At 33.7% G+C, this 16,111-nt stretch overlaps 1 protein-coding gene across 2 annotated transcripts in view; it reads left to right on the plus strand.

Moving 5' to 3' along the window:
• Positions 1 to 16,111, plus strand: part of RALGAPA1 (Ral GTPase activating protein catalytic subunit alpha 1) — a 220,947-nt gene that overhangs the window by 44,804 nt on the left and 160,032 nt on the right. For both annotated transcript variants that reach the window (XM_060143467.1, XM_060143474.1), the window contains exons 2-7: positions 300 to 410; positions 967 to 1,016; positions 4,563 to 4,620; positions 10,271 to 10,314; positions 11,722 to 11,899; positions 14,150 to 14,265. In XM_060143467.1, the coding sequence (XP_059999450.1) occupies positions 300 to 410; positions 967 to 1,016; positions 4,563 to 4,620; positions 10,271 to 10,314; positions 11,722 to 11,899; positions 14,150 to 14,265 (557 nt within the window). The remainder of the gene's footprint in view (positions 1 to 299; positions 411 to 966; positions 1,017 to 4,562; positions 4,621 to 10,270; positions 10,315 to 11,721; positions 11,900 to 14,149; positions 14,266 to 16,111) is intronic.

Below are 16,111 nucleotides of genomic sequence, written 5' to 3' on the forward strand. Positions count from 1 at the left end.
AATTGAAAATAGAACTTGACTTCTTTTTTAATGATTTTGGATAAAACTTTCTGAGGCATTGTTTTCTTTTAGTAAACAAAGATTATGATAACCTGATTTGACCAGTTTTTAAAATTAAAATCTTTAAAAGCTAAAGTTGTGAGAACAAGGATATAAATATATAAACACATCTCTTAAATATTTTAATAGAATTTTAAGAGCAGTTCTTTGGCATTTTTGAAGGAAACATGCCACAATAAATACTTGCTGAACATGATATAAATAGTAATCACTAAAAACTGTTTTCATTTATTTTTCAGAGAATGCAGAGTCCATCGATCTTAAACAGTTTTTTGACCAACATTTTTCACATATATATTATGTGTTTTTTGAGAATTTTGTTACCATTGAAGCTAGTCTTAAACAGAAAGGTAAGATGTTAAAATCAGTCTTGGCTTATGTTGATATTTCAAATAATTGTCATAAACATTCACTTAAAAATATACTCTTGGACATTGGAATTTTAGTATTATTTCACTGCTTTTTGTTAGACAGCTTGTAGAACACCCCTCTCACACTATGGGTTAGTAGTAATATCCTTATTATTTTGAGAAGGCTTAGATTTCTTTTTTCTCTGGTCAGGTTTACTTGTTTTCTCACCTTTGCTCTGCCCTAGGGGCATATGTCAGGTTTGAGCAGTCATTTTCATAAATTCATTTTTAGAGTTCATTTAGAGTTCTCCACAATATATTATGATTTGTTTTTAGACATAAATATGTAGAATCTAAATTTAGCTGTCTAAAAAGAGTAGAGAGAGATGCTATGATATTGTCTATACATTGAACAGAATATACTTTAAACATTTTATTAAAGAATCAATGAGAAAAAAAACTTCAGTGCTTGAAATATTTTAAGCTTTTTAAGTGGTTGTTGACATTGAGGACAAAATGATAATGTTTAAAATATTTTTCTATAAAAATGTTTTAGGTCACAAGTCTCAAAGGGAGGAATTGGATGCTATACTTTTTATTTTTGAGGTAAGTACCTGCCAATGTAACTTTTTTTCCAAAATTAATTTTTGGAATATACAAAGGAATATATTGAATATTAACAAACACTGTGAATCTACCATGCTTTTCAAAAACTTAATTGCACGTTTTAACCTAAAAATATAACTGACTTAATTCTTAATTATTTTCTGAGGTAAACATATTATTTTTAGGTACAGATAAAATTATGTTTTTATGGATTTGATACCACAGTTGGTACAATATTCACTGTGTTTGCAAACATGAAAATTTTAATTTCTGGGAGATTTACACAAATGGAGAATTAAAAACAACAACAACAAAACATTATTACTTGAGAGGGTAAATTCATAGAACTGTTACATACCTAAGGAGTTTTCTGCTTTAACTGCTTTTCATTGAAAACTTATATAAAATAGTTTTAAATATTTTATAAATTGTTGTTCTACTGCATTTGCTTTGGATTGGGGTGGGACACATTTTTATTGCTAAATAAACAGAAGGAAGCAACAACATTTGATACTCTGCTAAAATTTGTTTCATTTTTGGCACAATGATAAAAATGAGGGACACACATGCTTTTCAAATAACCCCATGCTCTTCATTCTGTCTTTCAAATCAAATAGTGATAGGAGTATTCTGATCTTTATTGAGAATTTTAGAGAACTGGAGAAAGTCAGGATTAGACCTTGTGTCTTGAAAAGCATAGTAAAGAATTTAGAAATCAGTTTCTAAAGATTGAACTATTCTATCTACTGCTAATTAAAGATAATTCACTATTTTTTATGTTGACTATTTTAGTATGGTTTAGAAGAATTGAAGAATTTGATCTCTCTCTTAGTTGCTGAGTTAGTCACAGCTGAAAAAAGAAAGTTTTGTTTTTTTTTTTTAAGAGTTCCAGACAGAAGCAACTGGTGTTGGTACCTGTTCTGCAGTTAATTTTCATTAGTTGTTAACCCTGAGGAATTTGCTTATATTTACCTCCCCAGGTGTTTGCATGAACTGTTTACAAGGGAAATATTAAAACATGAATATTTTGAGAAAGAGTAAAAGTATGTACAGAGAAAGCAAGATGATAATTCCTGGCAAGTGTTCCTTCAGACATTCATGCTTGCCCTATATTCAGGAAACTGAGATGATTGACTAGTTAATAGAAACTCTTTCAGAATATTTCTTCTGTTAAAAAATAATACTTATTTTCCTGTATGTAATATATACTGATCATTTGTTACTTTTTGAACAGAAATGTTTGTAATCAGTCGCTAAATTTCATTAGGAAAAGAGATGTTAGATATAGGATTTTTATCTTTTGGAAAAAATATTTAACCTGTGTGCTGATGTTTTTCTACTTATAATGGGGACAGTAATATCTGACCTCCACCTTTAGAGACTAATGATGATTTTTTTAAAAAATTATAAATAAAATGATTTCCTTTTTCTGGAATAAAAAGCATCATTATGTAATATCAGTATGACATAGGATTTATATTCTGCTTTCTTCTGTGTAGTTAATAGTATACATGATTTCTTTCATCTTTATATGACTGAATAAAAAAGATGAATATATTTAAATTTACATTTTGTATGAGATTAAATCTAAACTATAATAGTGATAATTTAGGAGTACTTTCGAGTGGTTCACAAACTTGTCTTTTTAATTTTCTATAATTTTATCTCTTTCCACACCACCATAAATATAATTATACAGTTGTTGGCTAAGTATGAGAGAAATAGGAGGGCAGAGGTGAAGAAGTTTATGTATCTCGTGTGGGAATAGCATCTATCTGTGAAGAACTTTATAATTTCTTCATCATCCTCTTATATGAGAGGGACTAAAGAAGATTATATCAAAAGGAAGATAGAGAAGTGTAAAAACATGCATACTGTTCTTTGAACATAATAGTATAAAAGCAAAGTTTTGGAAATAGGCATATGGAAGTTGGAAACTCCGTTTTTCCTCTTTCTAACCTAAGCACATTACTTGACCCATTTCTTTATTTTTCAAATGAGATCAATGAACACTCCTTTTAGGATGGTTGTGAGGATTAATGAGATATCATTACATAAAGTGTCTAGTGTTTGGTCCTTATGAACATTCAATTAATGGTGATTCTAAATAATTATAATAGAGCTGCAATAATAACAAACGCACACAAATGTCATTCAGCAAGCAGATGAGTGTTGAGAACGTAGTTCAGCAGCATAATAAGGCAGCTGTTGAACTAGAATAATCCACGCAGGTGCAATATATAAAGGAAAATAAAGACAAAATTTTGAAAGTATTATATGTAAAAAGTGTTTATTCCCAACTTGTGGAAGTCTGTATGTGTTAGCTTAACTATAGGGCTCCTGAATCTTAAAATTTTGTTCTCATACCCATAGCCATCATAACATAGAAGTATCTTTGGGTTCACGTGAATTAATTTAGTACAAGTATTTGATAGGATTTTTGTGGAAGCAAAATATTTTCCCTGTAGGATTTATCAAAGTAAGAGGAAGAAATGCTTGGAGACCGGGCTTCCCTGGTGGTGCAGTGGTTAAGAATCCGCCTGCCAATGCAGGGGGCATGGGTTCGAGCCCTGGTCTGGGAAGATCGCACATGCCGTGGAGCAGCTAACCCTGTGTGCCACAACTACTGAGCCTGCGCTCTAGAGCCTGTGAGCCACAACTACTGAGCCCGCATGCCACAACTACTGAAGCCTGGGCACCTAGAGCCTGTGCTCTGCAACAAGAGAAGTCACCACTATGAGAAGCCCGTGCACCGCAACAAAGAGTAGACCCCACTTGCCACAACTAGAGAAAGGCTGCCTGCAGCAACAGAGACCCAGTGCAGTCAGAAGTAAATAAATAAATTTATTTAAAAAAAAAAACTGCTTGGAGAGAAAACTTCACAAATATTAATATCTAAAAGAATTTAAAACATATCAGTAGTATCCACAATGCAGAAATTCTAAGAATAGTAAATGAGCATTTAAAAGTATACTACCAAATGTAAAATAGCTAGCTAGTGGGAAGCAGCTGCACAGCACAGGGAGATCAGCTGGGTGCTTTGTGACCACCTAGGGGGTGGGATAGGGAGGGTGGGAGGGAGATGCAAGAGGGAGGAGATATGCGGATATATGTATATGTATAGCTGATTCACTTTGTTATAAAGCAGAAACTAACACACCATTGTAAAGCAATTATAATCCAATAAAGATGTTAAAAAAATATATATATATATTAAAGTTAGTATTTATCCACTAAAGAGAAGTATACTTACTTTTCACATCATAGTAAAAGATAAATTTCATTAATTTCCTGTTCCAAGTCTTTGTTAGTATAGCTTGTTGTTTTCTGGAGTTCTCAAATACTAATCAGTATGCCGGCGCTAAAGTAGTGCCAGTACCATCAGATTAGCTCAAAGACTATTTTGTATTTGTAATACTGTCTTTTATGTAAGAAACTCTTAAAGGCTTTGTGTAAGCTCTTTGTTTAATTTTTCACATTGCTCAAAATGAGGACGTGTTACTTGCTTTTCATACTTTTCTTTGTTTTATTCATATTGATTTTTAGAAAATTTTACAACTTCTTCCAGAAAGAATTCATCAGCGATGGCAGTTTCATAGTATTGGTAAGTAATTTAAATATGTATTTCATATTTGAAATAAATGATAATATATGAAAATATTCTTTAATGGGTTGGTCATTATTTGAAATGAGTTCATAGTTTATGCTTTAGTAAAAACAAAATAAAGAATACAGAACTAGGCTTACTGGGAATGTAAGATAAAAACATACATGAAGGATTTCCAATAAAAGTGGCATATTAAATTTCTTTGATCCACCTGTTCATTTACCCTGAATATGTTAGCAATGATGATGAAACTATAAAACCAAAAAAATAAAAGCAAACTTAGCATCAGAATAAACATTCTGTAATCAAAAATGGAAGAGAAGGTAACAAACTGCCACGTAGAGTGAAAGCCATGGGTTCCAGGTTTGAAAGCAAGCAGTGTATTAATAAAAAAGGAGGGAACTGGGTTTAAGCTTACTGCTTGAAGAGACGAAGTAGAGCTTCCCAGATCATGAAATGAAGCTGAAAGGAAAAAGGGGAAAGAAAAAATATACAACCCTGCTGTGTATTACTGTGAAAGACCAAGTAGGCAGGAGGTTATAGACTTCATCTTACCAGGAGCTAAGCCAGCATGCTTGCTGGCTTGGAGTCTGTTTCTTTAACAATCATAGCATCACCACAGGACTCTTGAGCTCTCATTGCAAGACATTTTTTCCCCCTTGGTTGAAAGAGGAATCTGTAGGTAGGCAATTTCTGGCTTTGGTTCAGTGTCTTAATGATGACAGGGCTGATTGGTAGTGATTCTCATGACCCTTCTCTTGTGGTGAATATACAGATGGCCACCACATCTACATTGTTGAAGTAGAATGTTACAGGCCTTGTATTCATTTGTAAAAATTGTATTTTTTTCTCTTAAAAAAGAGTCATATATTTATTTAGAACCTACAGTTCTTAGTTATAGCAAATGAAATTTCTGAGGCTTTGAAACTGTAAGTCATCCCAATTAGCAGTTCTAGAAACAAAAGGAACTCTGGACATATAGGATGGATATTGATGTAGGGGCTAAAAAAACCACAAAATTCTAAAAAATAAAGCCTTTTAGAATAAACTTTTTAGATAAAGCTTAAGACTAAAAATGCTGTACCCTTAATACATAAAGAACTCTGGCAACTCAATAATAAGACAAATTAATTTTTTAAATAGGGAAAATATTTGCATAGTTATCACACCAAAGAAGATATGTGAATTGCTAATAATCACATGATAAGGTGCTCAACAGAATAGTGAAATCCTATTTTTTATTTCATAGTCATTAAAATGTCCTTGAAGGTTGTCTGGGAAGAAACTTTTTTGAAACAGCGGAACTTCTAAAGTTATTCTATCTGCTGAGGAATGTAGTCTTCTATTTCTAAATGACCTTTGTGCTATCTGGTTCTCATGATTAATAATATTCTAGTAAATGTCCAACTTGAGACAATACATAAATGGTCACCTTTCTTTGTCACCCAGAGAATCCTAAAACTCTGTTTCCTTTCTTTTTTGTCTTGTATATATAGAAAAATAAATCAGTGACTCTAGTTGATTTTTTAAAAGTAGCTTTTATGAGGTATAATTTACTTAGATAAAAATCACTCATTTAAATAAATAATTTATTATTTTTTAGTAACTATTTAGAGTCACCACAGTCTAGTTTTAGAACATTGCCATTACCCTAAAATAGTTCTTTGAGCCCATTTACAGTCAGTTGCCTTTGCCACCACCAATCTGCTTTCTGTCTTCAATAAATTTGTCTTTTTTGGACATTTCATGTAAATGAAATCATACAATTTGTAGTCGTTTACATCTGGCCTCCTTCACTTAGCATATATTTTTTTTCCATATTATAGCATATATAAGCATTCCTTTGTATTGTCTAATATTCTGTTGTATGGATATACCATATTTTGTTTATTTACTCACCAATTAATGGACATTTGCATTGTTTCTAGTTTATTATAACTTCTTTATTTTATTTGTTTTATTGTAGATTCCTTTTGATTTTCTACGTATAGGATCATGTCAACTGCAAATACAGTTTTACTTTAAAATTTTTGATCTGGTGCCTTTAATTTCTTATTTCTTTTTTGTTTATTGTTCCTCTAGTACACTAGTGAATAAAAGTGGTAAAAGTAGACATCCTTATATTATTCCTGATGTAAAGGAGAAAGCATTCAGTCTTTCACCATTATGTATGATGTTAGCTATTTTTTTTTTAATTTTATTTTCACTTACTCTATATTTGAGGAAACTGAGGCTCAGGGAAGTTAAGTGATTCCTCAGGATCACACATATGTCCTGGCAGAATCTAGATTCAATGCAGAATCCTATTTCACATATAAATAAGTATTTAAGTTCCATCCTGTGTAATTCTCAAACCCTTTGTTTTCTTCTTCAGTGCTTCCTGAAGATCATTCTTCCCTGGCGATGTTAGCTATTTTTATAGATACTGTTTATCAAGTTGAAGTTCTCTTCTATCCTGTTTTGATGAGGGTTTTTAATCATGCATGGGCATTGTATTTTGTCAGATGCTTTTTCTTCTATTGACATGATCATAGGCAGCGTTATTAGTGGTTTTGTCATTTATTCTATTAATATTGTGTATTTCACGAATTGCTTTTCAAATGTTAAACCAACTTTGCATCCCTGAGGTAAATCCCAATTGGTTACCATTTCTATATAGTCTTTTTATTATATTGCTAATTTTAGTTTGCTAATAATTTATTAAAGATTTTTACCTCTATGTTTATGAGGGATATTGAACACTGTATTGTTCTTTTGTGAGGTTTTTGTCTGGCTTTATTATCAAGATAATAATAGCCATGTACATAGATTGGGAAGTGTTCCCTCCTTTATTTTCTGATAGAGTTTGTGAACAATTGATACTACATCGTTTTAAAATATTTGATAGAATTCACAAGTAAAGCCATTTAGAGTTGGGCTTTTCTTTATGTGGAGATTTGTAATTGCTACTTTATATTCCTTTTTTGAGTCAGTTTGGATAATTTGTATCTTTCTAGGAATTTGTCTATTTCATTAACACTGCCTAATTTGTTGGTGTAAAGTTGTTCAAGTTACTCTTTTATAATAATCCTTTTCATTCCTATAGGGTCAGTAGTGATGTCCCCTCTTTCATTTCTGAATTTGGTAATTTGTGTCTCTTTTATTTTATTGACTTGTCTAGCTAAGCATTTGTCATTAATGTTGGTCATTTCAAAGAACTAACTTTGGTATTGTTGATTTTCTCTAGTCTTTTTCTGCTTCCTATTTCATTGATTTCCATTCTAATCTTTTATATTTTAAAAAATCTTGCTTGCTTTGGGTTTAATTTGCTTGTCTATATGTATTTTTTTAAGGTGGAAGTCTAGAATATTAATACCTTTCTTCTTTTCTGATATAGGCATCCAAGGCAACAAACTTCCCTGTAAGCTTTGCTTTTAGCTTATCCCATAAGTTTTAGTATGTTGTGTTTTCATTTTTATTCAGTTGAAAATATTTTTTTGATGTCCCTTTTGATCTCTTTGATCCATAACTTATTTAAGAGTGTCTTTGTTTTTTAAATTTTCAAATATTTGATGGTATCACAGATTTCTTTCTGTTGTGATTTCTAACTTAATTCCTTTGTGGCCAGAAAATATGCTTTATATGATCATAATCTTTAAAAAATTTTTGAGACATTTCATGACCCAGAATATAGTCTCTCCTGGAGAATGTTCCAGTATGCTTGAGAATGTGTATTCCATAGTCCTTTTAAATATTAGATTAATTTATGACAATGAAGTGATTATTGAAGAACAAGAAAGAACTCGAAAAAATGGAATCTTATACATTATTCATGGATGATAGGCTTGATGGTATAAAGATAACAGTTCTCATCCAGAATTCCTGTAGTGACTTTTTATTGTAGCCCAACAAGTTTATCCTAAAATTTGTATGGAAAATCAAAGCCAAAGCAACTTGGAAGAATAAAAAATGGGAGAGAGAAGATGGTGTTGTTGAATATTACTATAACCAATAACAAGATGTATTATAAAGTTATAATATAATTAAGACAGTATCATTGGTATGACAGAGATGGACAAGTAGACTAATGGAAAAGGACATTAAGGCCAGCCAAAGACCTAGGCTTATATATGGAAACTTGAAATATGATTGAGACAGCATTTCATTTCATTATAAAATCTGAAAAGGTACTACAGTTGGTTGGGGAGGGGAAATTCTGTTATTGCCACACACAAATAAATCTCTGATGGATTTCAGGACTTAAATGTGAAAAACAACACTTTAAAACTTTTTGATGAGACTCTGGTTTATCTTCATAACTTTAAAGTAGGGAAGTATTTCTTTAGACACAGTAAGTACACATAAAGAAAAACATTGGTGAATTGACTATATTGAAATTTAAAAATTTTGTACGTCAGACGATACTACCATCCCAGTCAAGAATACATTTCCAATTCATAGACCTAACATAGAATTAGTAGCCAATGTGTGTAAGGAACTCTTATATTAAACAAAACAAAACAAAATAACCCAGTTTAAAAATATACAAAGGATATGACAGGCAATTTGCAGAAACTTGAGCAGCCAAATGAAAAAATGTTCAGTGTCATTAGGAAACATCAAATGACATTACTGAGATATGTAACACTCAGACTGGCAAATATTAGAGCATCTGCCAGTGTTTTGTGTTGCCAACAATGTGTTATCACAATAATCTCATACGCTTCTGTATATGTAAATATATATATTATATATGTATTTCATACATATAAATATATGTTATATATATAATTCTGGTGTTACTAGAAAGAATAAAAATGCAAGATTAGAACAAATAGCTGTGGAGGAAATTTTGTTACTGGTATAAGTTTTAAACATAGAAACTATTTCCAAATATTTTATGGATTTATAAATAAGTATTAATAAGATAAAATATTTTGGGGAATAATTAATACCAAAATCTGGATAATGGTTTCCTCTGGGGAAGGAAGGAGGAAAATGACTCAGGATGGGTTCACAGGTGGCTTCAATGATGCTTGTAGTGTTACATGAAACATTATAGAAAATGTAAATAAGTGAAATTTTGAAATTATAGGAAACATGGGACTGTGTTTAGATTTGTTCAGACCAAATGGTGGACATCTGGATGTCTGTGAATGTTATTTCATTATTTTATTGTAGATTTGAAATATTGTATAATTCAAAAGAAAAAGGACTATTAAAGATCGTTTTGAGTATTTTGAAAAGGAAAATTAGTACAATGGAAATATTTGCTAAGAAATACTAGAGTTATAGATGTTCATGTGGTTAACTAAATGGAAATTTTTACAGTGGTTTTTATTTCTATTAGTGATGGAGAAATTATTTAATTATATTCTTAGTCTAAGTAAAAGATACACGTAGATTGTTGTCTTACATGCAATTTTGGGTTTAGGGTTTGTTTTGATAGGATAAATCATGTTTAATTGCAATAAACCATGTGTTAAAAAAGGTGACTTTTTATATGCCCTTCTGTCCCAAGATTATGGCCAGAGGGATGTTCAGGTCACCAAGAATAATTTGGAGGTTGCCAAAGACTTGTTTTTAAAGTGTTTTCAAGTCTGACCGAGAACTCTGACATTTAGAAACAAGTAAGATATGAATGTTTAAAATCATGTTTTCTTTTCAGGATTGATTTTAAAGAAACTACTACACACAGGAAACTCCTTGAAGGTATAATGTAATTATATTTCTTTTTAAAAACTGAGTAAAGCATTCAGTCAATTGCTATACTGCCTACGTCAACTTTTTCCTAAATAATTTTGAATAATCTTCAGTTCCCTTAATCGAAGTGAATTCACTTAAAAAACAGCAACATAGTCAGTACGCATGAGGCTGACCAGGCTCTTGAAAAACTTTTGTAGTTTTACCACTGCATGGACTCATTCAGCAGAAATACAGTCACCTCTCCATATCCATGGGTCCCACGTCCATGCCATCCATGCCAGTTCCATGTAAGGGACTTCAGCGTCTGCTGATTTTGGTGTCCATGGTGGGGGAGGTCCTGGAAGCAACACCCCCCTAGATACCGAGGGATGACTGTACTTTGTTCTGTGGTCCCCAGAAGACAAAAATTATTTATCCATTCAACAAATTATTCTTCATTTTATCATAGCTATTTTTAGATGTAGAGGGAAGTGGGGCATCTATTAAAAAATGGTGTTGTTTCTTTTTTTTCCCCCCTTTTCATTATCTCATTGTGCTGTGGTAAGAAAAGCTACCCAGTCCAAAAGCATCTTGGTATAGATTGGATAAAAGTCTCATATAGTAGGTACTTTTGGTGTCAAGGCTTGGGTATAGCAGTACATAAGGGATAAGCTTTCCTACATCTTTGTCCTGTTTCTAACTAAACTGTGAGGGTGGCAGCAGTTGAATAGCTTTGGCAGTGGCTGTTTGCAAAGCTACCAGTGAGGTTAGGTTACTGAAGAACCTTGTGTTTTACTGGGAGATTTGAAGTTTCTATCTTCTCCTCTTCTCTTCCTGGAAGAGCATTCCCTTGATTTAAATATGTATTTTCTGTGTATGGGGCATTGTTCTAGTTGCTTAAAAATACAGTAATAGGCCAGAATTCCTGCTTTGCCCTTTGGAAGCAAATTAAGTAAATGAGATAATTTCAGACTGATAATCTTTTTAAGGTCAAGAGCATTGAGTTAGCAGTGTATCAGGATCCCCATGACCATTCCTCCTTTTACCAAACTCACTATAGCCAGGAATAGTCATTGCCCTCTCTCCTTGCTTCTTAGATTAGAGTGGTGATGATGGGAAGGAGGGAAGTAAATAAGAAGGAAATGATTTTGACTTTTTACAAATGGAAATTATAGCATAAATAGATTACCTGATGGCTTTAAATAGTTAGAGACCAAGTTATTTTGTTCAAAATCCATAAATTTAGATTTATAAATAATGAGGGTTCAGTAAATTGTCATGGTTATAATTCTCTATCTCCCTCCTTCCTTCCTTTTCTTCCTCTCCTTTGCAGAGTATCATTCGGTAATCATCTTCTAGAGAATTTTGGCCTGAAGGGAACAAAGTATTTCCATTTTAAATAAAAATACTGTTTTTCATTTTATTTCATTTTAGATTAGGCGGGAAGGTGTTCGCCTTTTCTTATTATGGTTGCAAGCTCTTCAGAATAACTGTAGCAAAGAACAGCTTTGGATGTTTTCATGTTTAATCCCTGGATTTTCAGCACCACAATCTGAATATGGACCTCGAACTTTAGATAATCTCATTAATCCTCCACTCAACCTTCAAGAAAGTAAGAGTCATAAGATCTTTTCCATCATTAATTTAAAAATTTCTGTGTAGTTTGTAATAGATATTTTTAAATGTCTGTACCTTTTAAAACAAAATTATTTTATTTATTTATTTTTGGCTGCATTGGGTCTTCATTGCTGCACGTGGGCTTTCTCTAGTTGTGTCGAGCCGGGGCTACTCTTCCTTGCGGTGGCTTCTCTTTTTGGGGAGCACGGGCTCTACGCACGCAGGCTTCAGTAGTTGTGGCACGCAGACTCAGTAGTTGTGGCTCGTGGGCTCTAGAGCACAGGCTCAGTAGTTGTGGCGCATGGGCTTAGTTGCTCCATGACATGTTGGATCTTCCCGGACCAGGGCTCAAACCCATGTCCCCTGCATTGGCAGGTGAATTCTTAACCACTGCGCCACCAGGGAAGTCCCTGTACATTTTTAACTGAATAATCCAAGGCCAGGTTTTTAAATGTAGGTTTTATAAAACCAAACTCACAGATACAGAGAAGGGATTGGTGGTTGCCAGAGGGGTGGGGGGTAGGAGTTGAGGATGGGCAAAATGGGTAAAGGGGATCAAGAGGTACAAACTTCTAGTCATAAAGTAAATAAGTCACAGGGATGTAATGTACAGCATGGGGACTGTAGTTGATAATATTTTGCAACTTTGAAAGTTGCTAATTAAATATTAGAAGTTCTTATCACAAGAACATTTTTTTTGTAATTTTGTATGGTCACAGATTGGGGTGATCATTTTGCAGTGCATACAAATGTTGAATCATTATGTCATATGCCTGAAACTTGTATAATGTATGTAAATTATACTTCAGTAAAAAAGTAAATAAATAAAAATTAAAAAAATAACATGTAGGTTTTATCATCCAGGTATAATGAGACCAACAGATCAGGAGATGATTGCCATTAAAAAGATAGTTTGTTACTCATGTTCCCAGGAGGAGCGGGTGTGCCACACCAGGGAGGGTGGCCACACAGGGAAGCACCAGGGTTAGTCGGGCGTGGCGGGGGCTTGAGGGTAGGGGTGGGTATCATGGGCAAGAGCCCTTTTGTGGTTTCTGCAGGCGGGAATGTGTGAAGCAGGGTGAGCAAGTTGAAAACTGGCTAATTTGGATAATTTTAGCAGGCTCTGGGGCATAGGGGTTGTCTCTGGTTGTCTGGTACTTAGCCCTGGGGGTCATTAGGTTAGGGAACTAGTAAGTAACCCTGAGTGTGAGAGCCCTGCAGAGGAAGTGGTAGAGATACGGGCTCTGAGTTATTTGCTTTGCATATGAAAGGCAAACTCTCTGGCCCATAGTTTTCTCTAGGAATTAGCTAGCTCTGGGAGGGGCTTTCTCACTAGGGCCTGCAAGACCCCTGATATCAAAGTATTAGAAACATGTTTAATACAGGCCATTTTACATTTATCTTTAATTTTGAATTTTCATGTATCAGCTTGTATCCTTGAGTTGATTTGGATGTACATTGACATACAAGTATGTTTTACTTTGTGCAAAGAGGACTAAAAAAAAATCCATCTCTTTGGGCTTAATTACTTGGCTGCTGTTTACTGGGAAATAGGTTTAGGGACCTGCCCATGCTAAACCAGGTACTGATTGTGTTGCCTGGGAAATATTTAAGAAAATTTAGCTAGTTGTGGGTTGATTTTCTTGAATTTGCTTTTGTTATAATCAGTGTTTTTGAATATGTGAAAAGTCTAAAAATGTGAAAGTTTCTTATTTTACAAGTGGGCTTTCATAATCAAGAAAATAAGATGCTAACTTCTCTTTCTTTCTGAGAGGGAATTAGTATTTCATCCTTTGAATAAAGGGGCTACCTTAAAGAGTAAGCATGGTCATTACCTAGAGTAATCAGGTTGTTCTTTAATTGATGAATAAGCACATTATTATTAATGTTTCTCATCATATTTATGGAATTTTATAGTGGACACTCTTAATCTGAATTTTAAAATATCACGAGCAATTCTTTTTCAGGTGAGACATTATTCACTCTTAATCCCTCAATATCTGTCCATCTCTGTGTCACATTTCCTCGATCAAGGGTTCATGAAACAGTTGATTATTAAAGTTTATGGTTTTTGTGATGGGCTATCAGGATGACCTCAGATTTATATCAAATTTCAATCATCAGAATGTTTTCAAGCAGTATTCTTTGCTTATCTGTTTTGTAGTTAAATTTTATTTGGGCCATATTATCATATTGTTAAATTTGTTTTGTAATTATACTAAACTTTTCTTTGGTCTTCGGATAGCTCAAGTCACTATAGAAGAAATCACTCCGCTTGTCCCCCCACAATCAGGAGATAAAGGACAAGAAGATCTAACAAGCTATTTTCTTGAAGCACTTTTAAAATATATAGTAATTCAGGTATGTGTCATCTTCTTTTATATCACCCTCCTTACTATCCTGTGGGTAATTCATTTTTCCCCCTCTTACCATTATTCTGTCACAGTAGATATTTGCTTATTTTCCTGAAGGAGAAGTAACAAATTTTTACTTTTTTTTTTGAAGTAAATAAATTTATTTATTTTTGGCTGTGTTGGGTCTTTGTTGCTGTGCACGGGCTTTCTCTGGTTGCGGCGAGCGGGGGCTACTCTGTTGCGGTGCGTGGGCTTCTTATTGTAGTGGCTTCTCTTGTTGTGGAGCATGGGCTCTAGGCGCGTGGGCTCAGTAGCTTTGGCACACAGACTTAGTTGCTGTGCGACATGTCCCAAACCCATGTCCCCTCCATTGGCGGGCAGATTCTTAACCACTGCGCCACCAGGGAAGTCACAGATTTTTACTTTTGAAAATAGATGTTAGTATACCCTTCCTGAAATAAAAATCACTGGAGAGATTATGGACCTCTTAGAAAGGGAGCTGAAGAGAGAAATTTTTATAGTAGACTCTTTATGTGTATATACCTTCTTATGTGAGCCAGTTGGATTTACTTTCTAATCTTTTCATTTATAATCAGCAGCTATGGTACTTCAAATGAAAAACTGTTTGATTTAGGGATCAATCTGCCTAGAGGCATCAACTGGGGAGGTGGACTAAGGGTGAGGTAGGGGATGGGGGAATGTAATTTACATTTAATCCTACTTGTACTTTTAAAATTTATAGGTGCATGTAGTTTTTTTTTAAGACTTATTTATTTATTTATTATTTGTTTATTTATTTATTTATTGGCTGCATTGGGTCTTAGTTGTGGCACAAGGGATCTTCGTTGAGGCATGCGGGATGTTTGGTTGCGGTGCACGGGCTTCTCTCTAGTTGTGGCGTGAGGGTTTTTTTTCTCTCCCTAGTTGTGGTGCGCAGGCTCCAGGGCGTGTGGGCTCTGTAGTTTGCAGCTCGTGGGCTCTCTAGTTGAGGCGTGCAAGTCAGTAATTGTGGCATGCAGGCTTATATGCCCTGCAGCATGTGGGATCTTATTTCCCTGACCAGATTTCGAACCCATGTCCCCTGCATTGTAAGGCAGATTCTTTACCACTGGACCACCAGGGAAGTCCTTAGGTGCATGTATTTTGTAAGGTAACCTATTCATCTCTATATATGAAATGTGAATATCATTATTGATGAAAACACTTTTAGCATATACACATTTCTTGTAACTGTTCCAAACACAAAAGTTCCTTGTGCCTCAGAAACAAACATTATGAAGTTAATTTGGATCCTGAACGAGATTGCCAGGGTTTGAATACTGACTCTACATCTTACTGATAATGTGACTTTTGGCAAATTACTTAACCTCTCTGTGCTTAAGGTAGAGATAAAAAATAATACCTATCCCATTTTGGTGTTTGGGGCTTAAGTAATTAGTGTATAGTACTTAGAATAAATAAGTGCATGGCATATAGTAAGTATTCAGTGGTGGGTAGTTGTTGTTACTGTGATTATTACCAGTTTTCCTTTAAAAAAAAACTTTTGTACTTCATGTGGATTTTTAAACTTGTTTTACTGGTTTATTGAGATACATTTGACATACAATAAACTGTAATGTTTGAAAAGTTCAATTTGATAAATTTTATTACATGTATACAACCATGAAACCATCACTACAATCAAGGTAATGAACATATCTATCACCCCTAAAAGTTCTCAGATCCCTTTGTAATCCACCCTTCTCTACCTGCCCCATCATCCCATCCCCAGGCAATTTCAGTCTGATTGCTTTCACTATCATTTGCATTTTCTGATAAATGGAATTGTATGGTACCTCCATTTTTTTTTTTTT

This window comes from Lagenorhynchus albirostris, chromosome 1, assembly GCF_949774975.1.
Source record: "Lagenorhynchus albirostris chromosome 1, mLagAlb1.1, whole genome shotgun sequence".
Lineage (NCBI taxonomy): Eukaryota > Metazoa > Chordata > Mammalia > Artiodactyla > Delphinidae > Lagenorhynchus > Lagenorhynchus albirostris.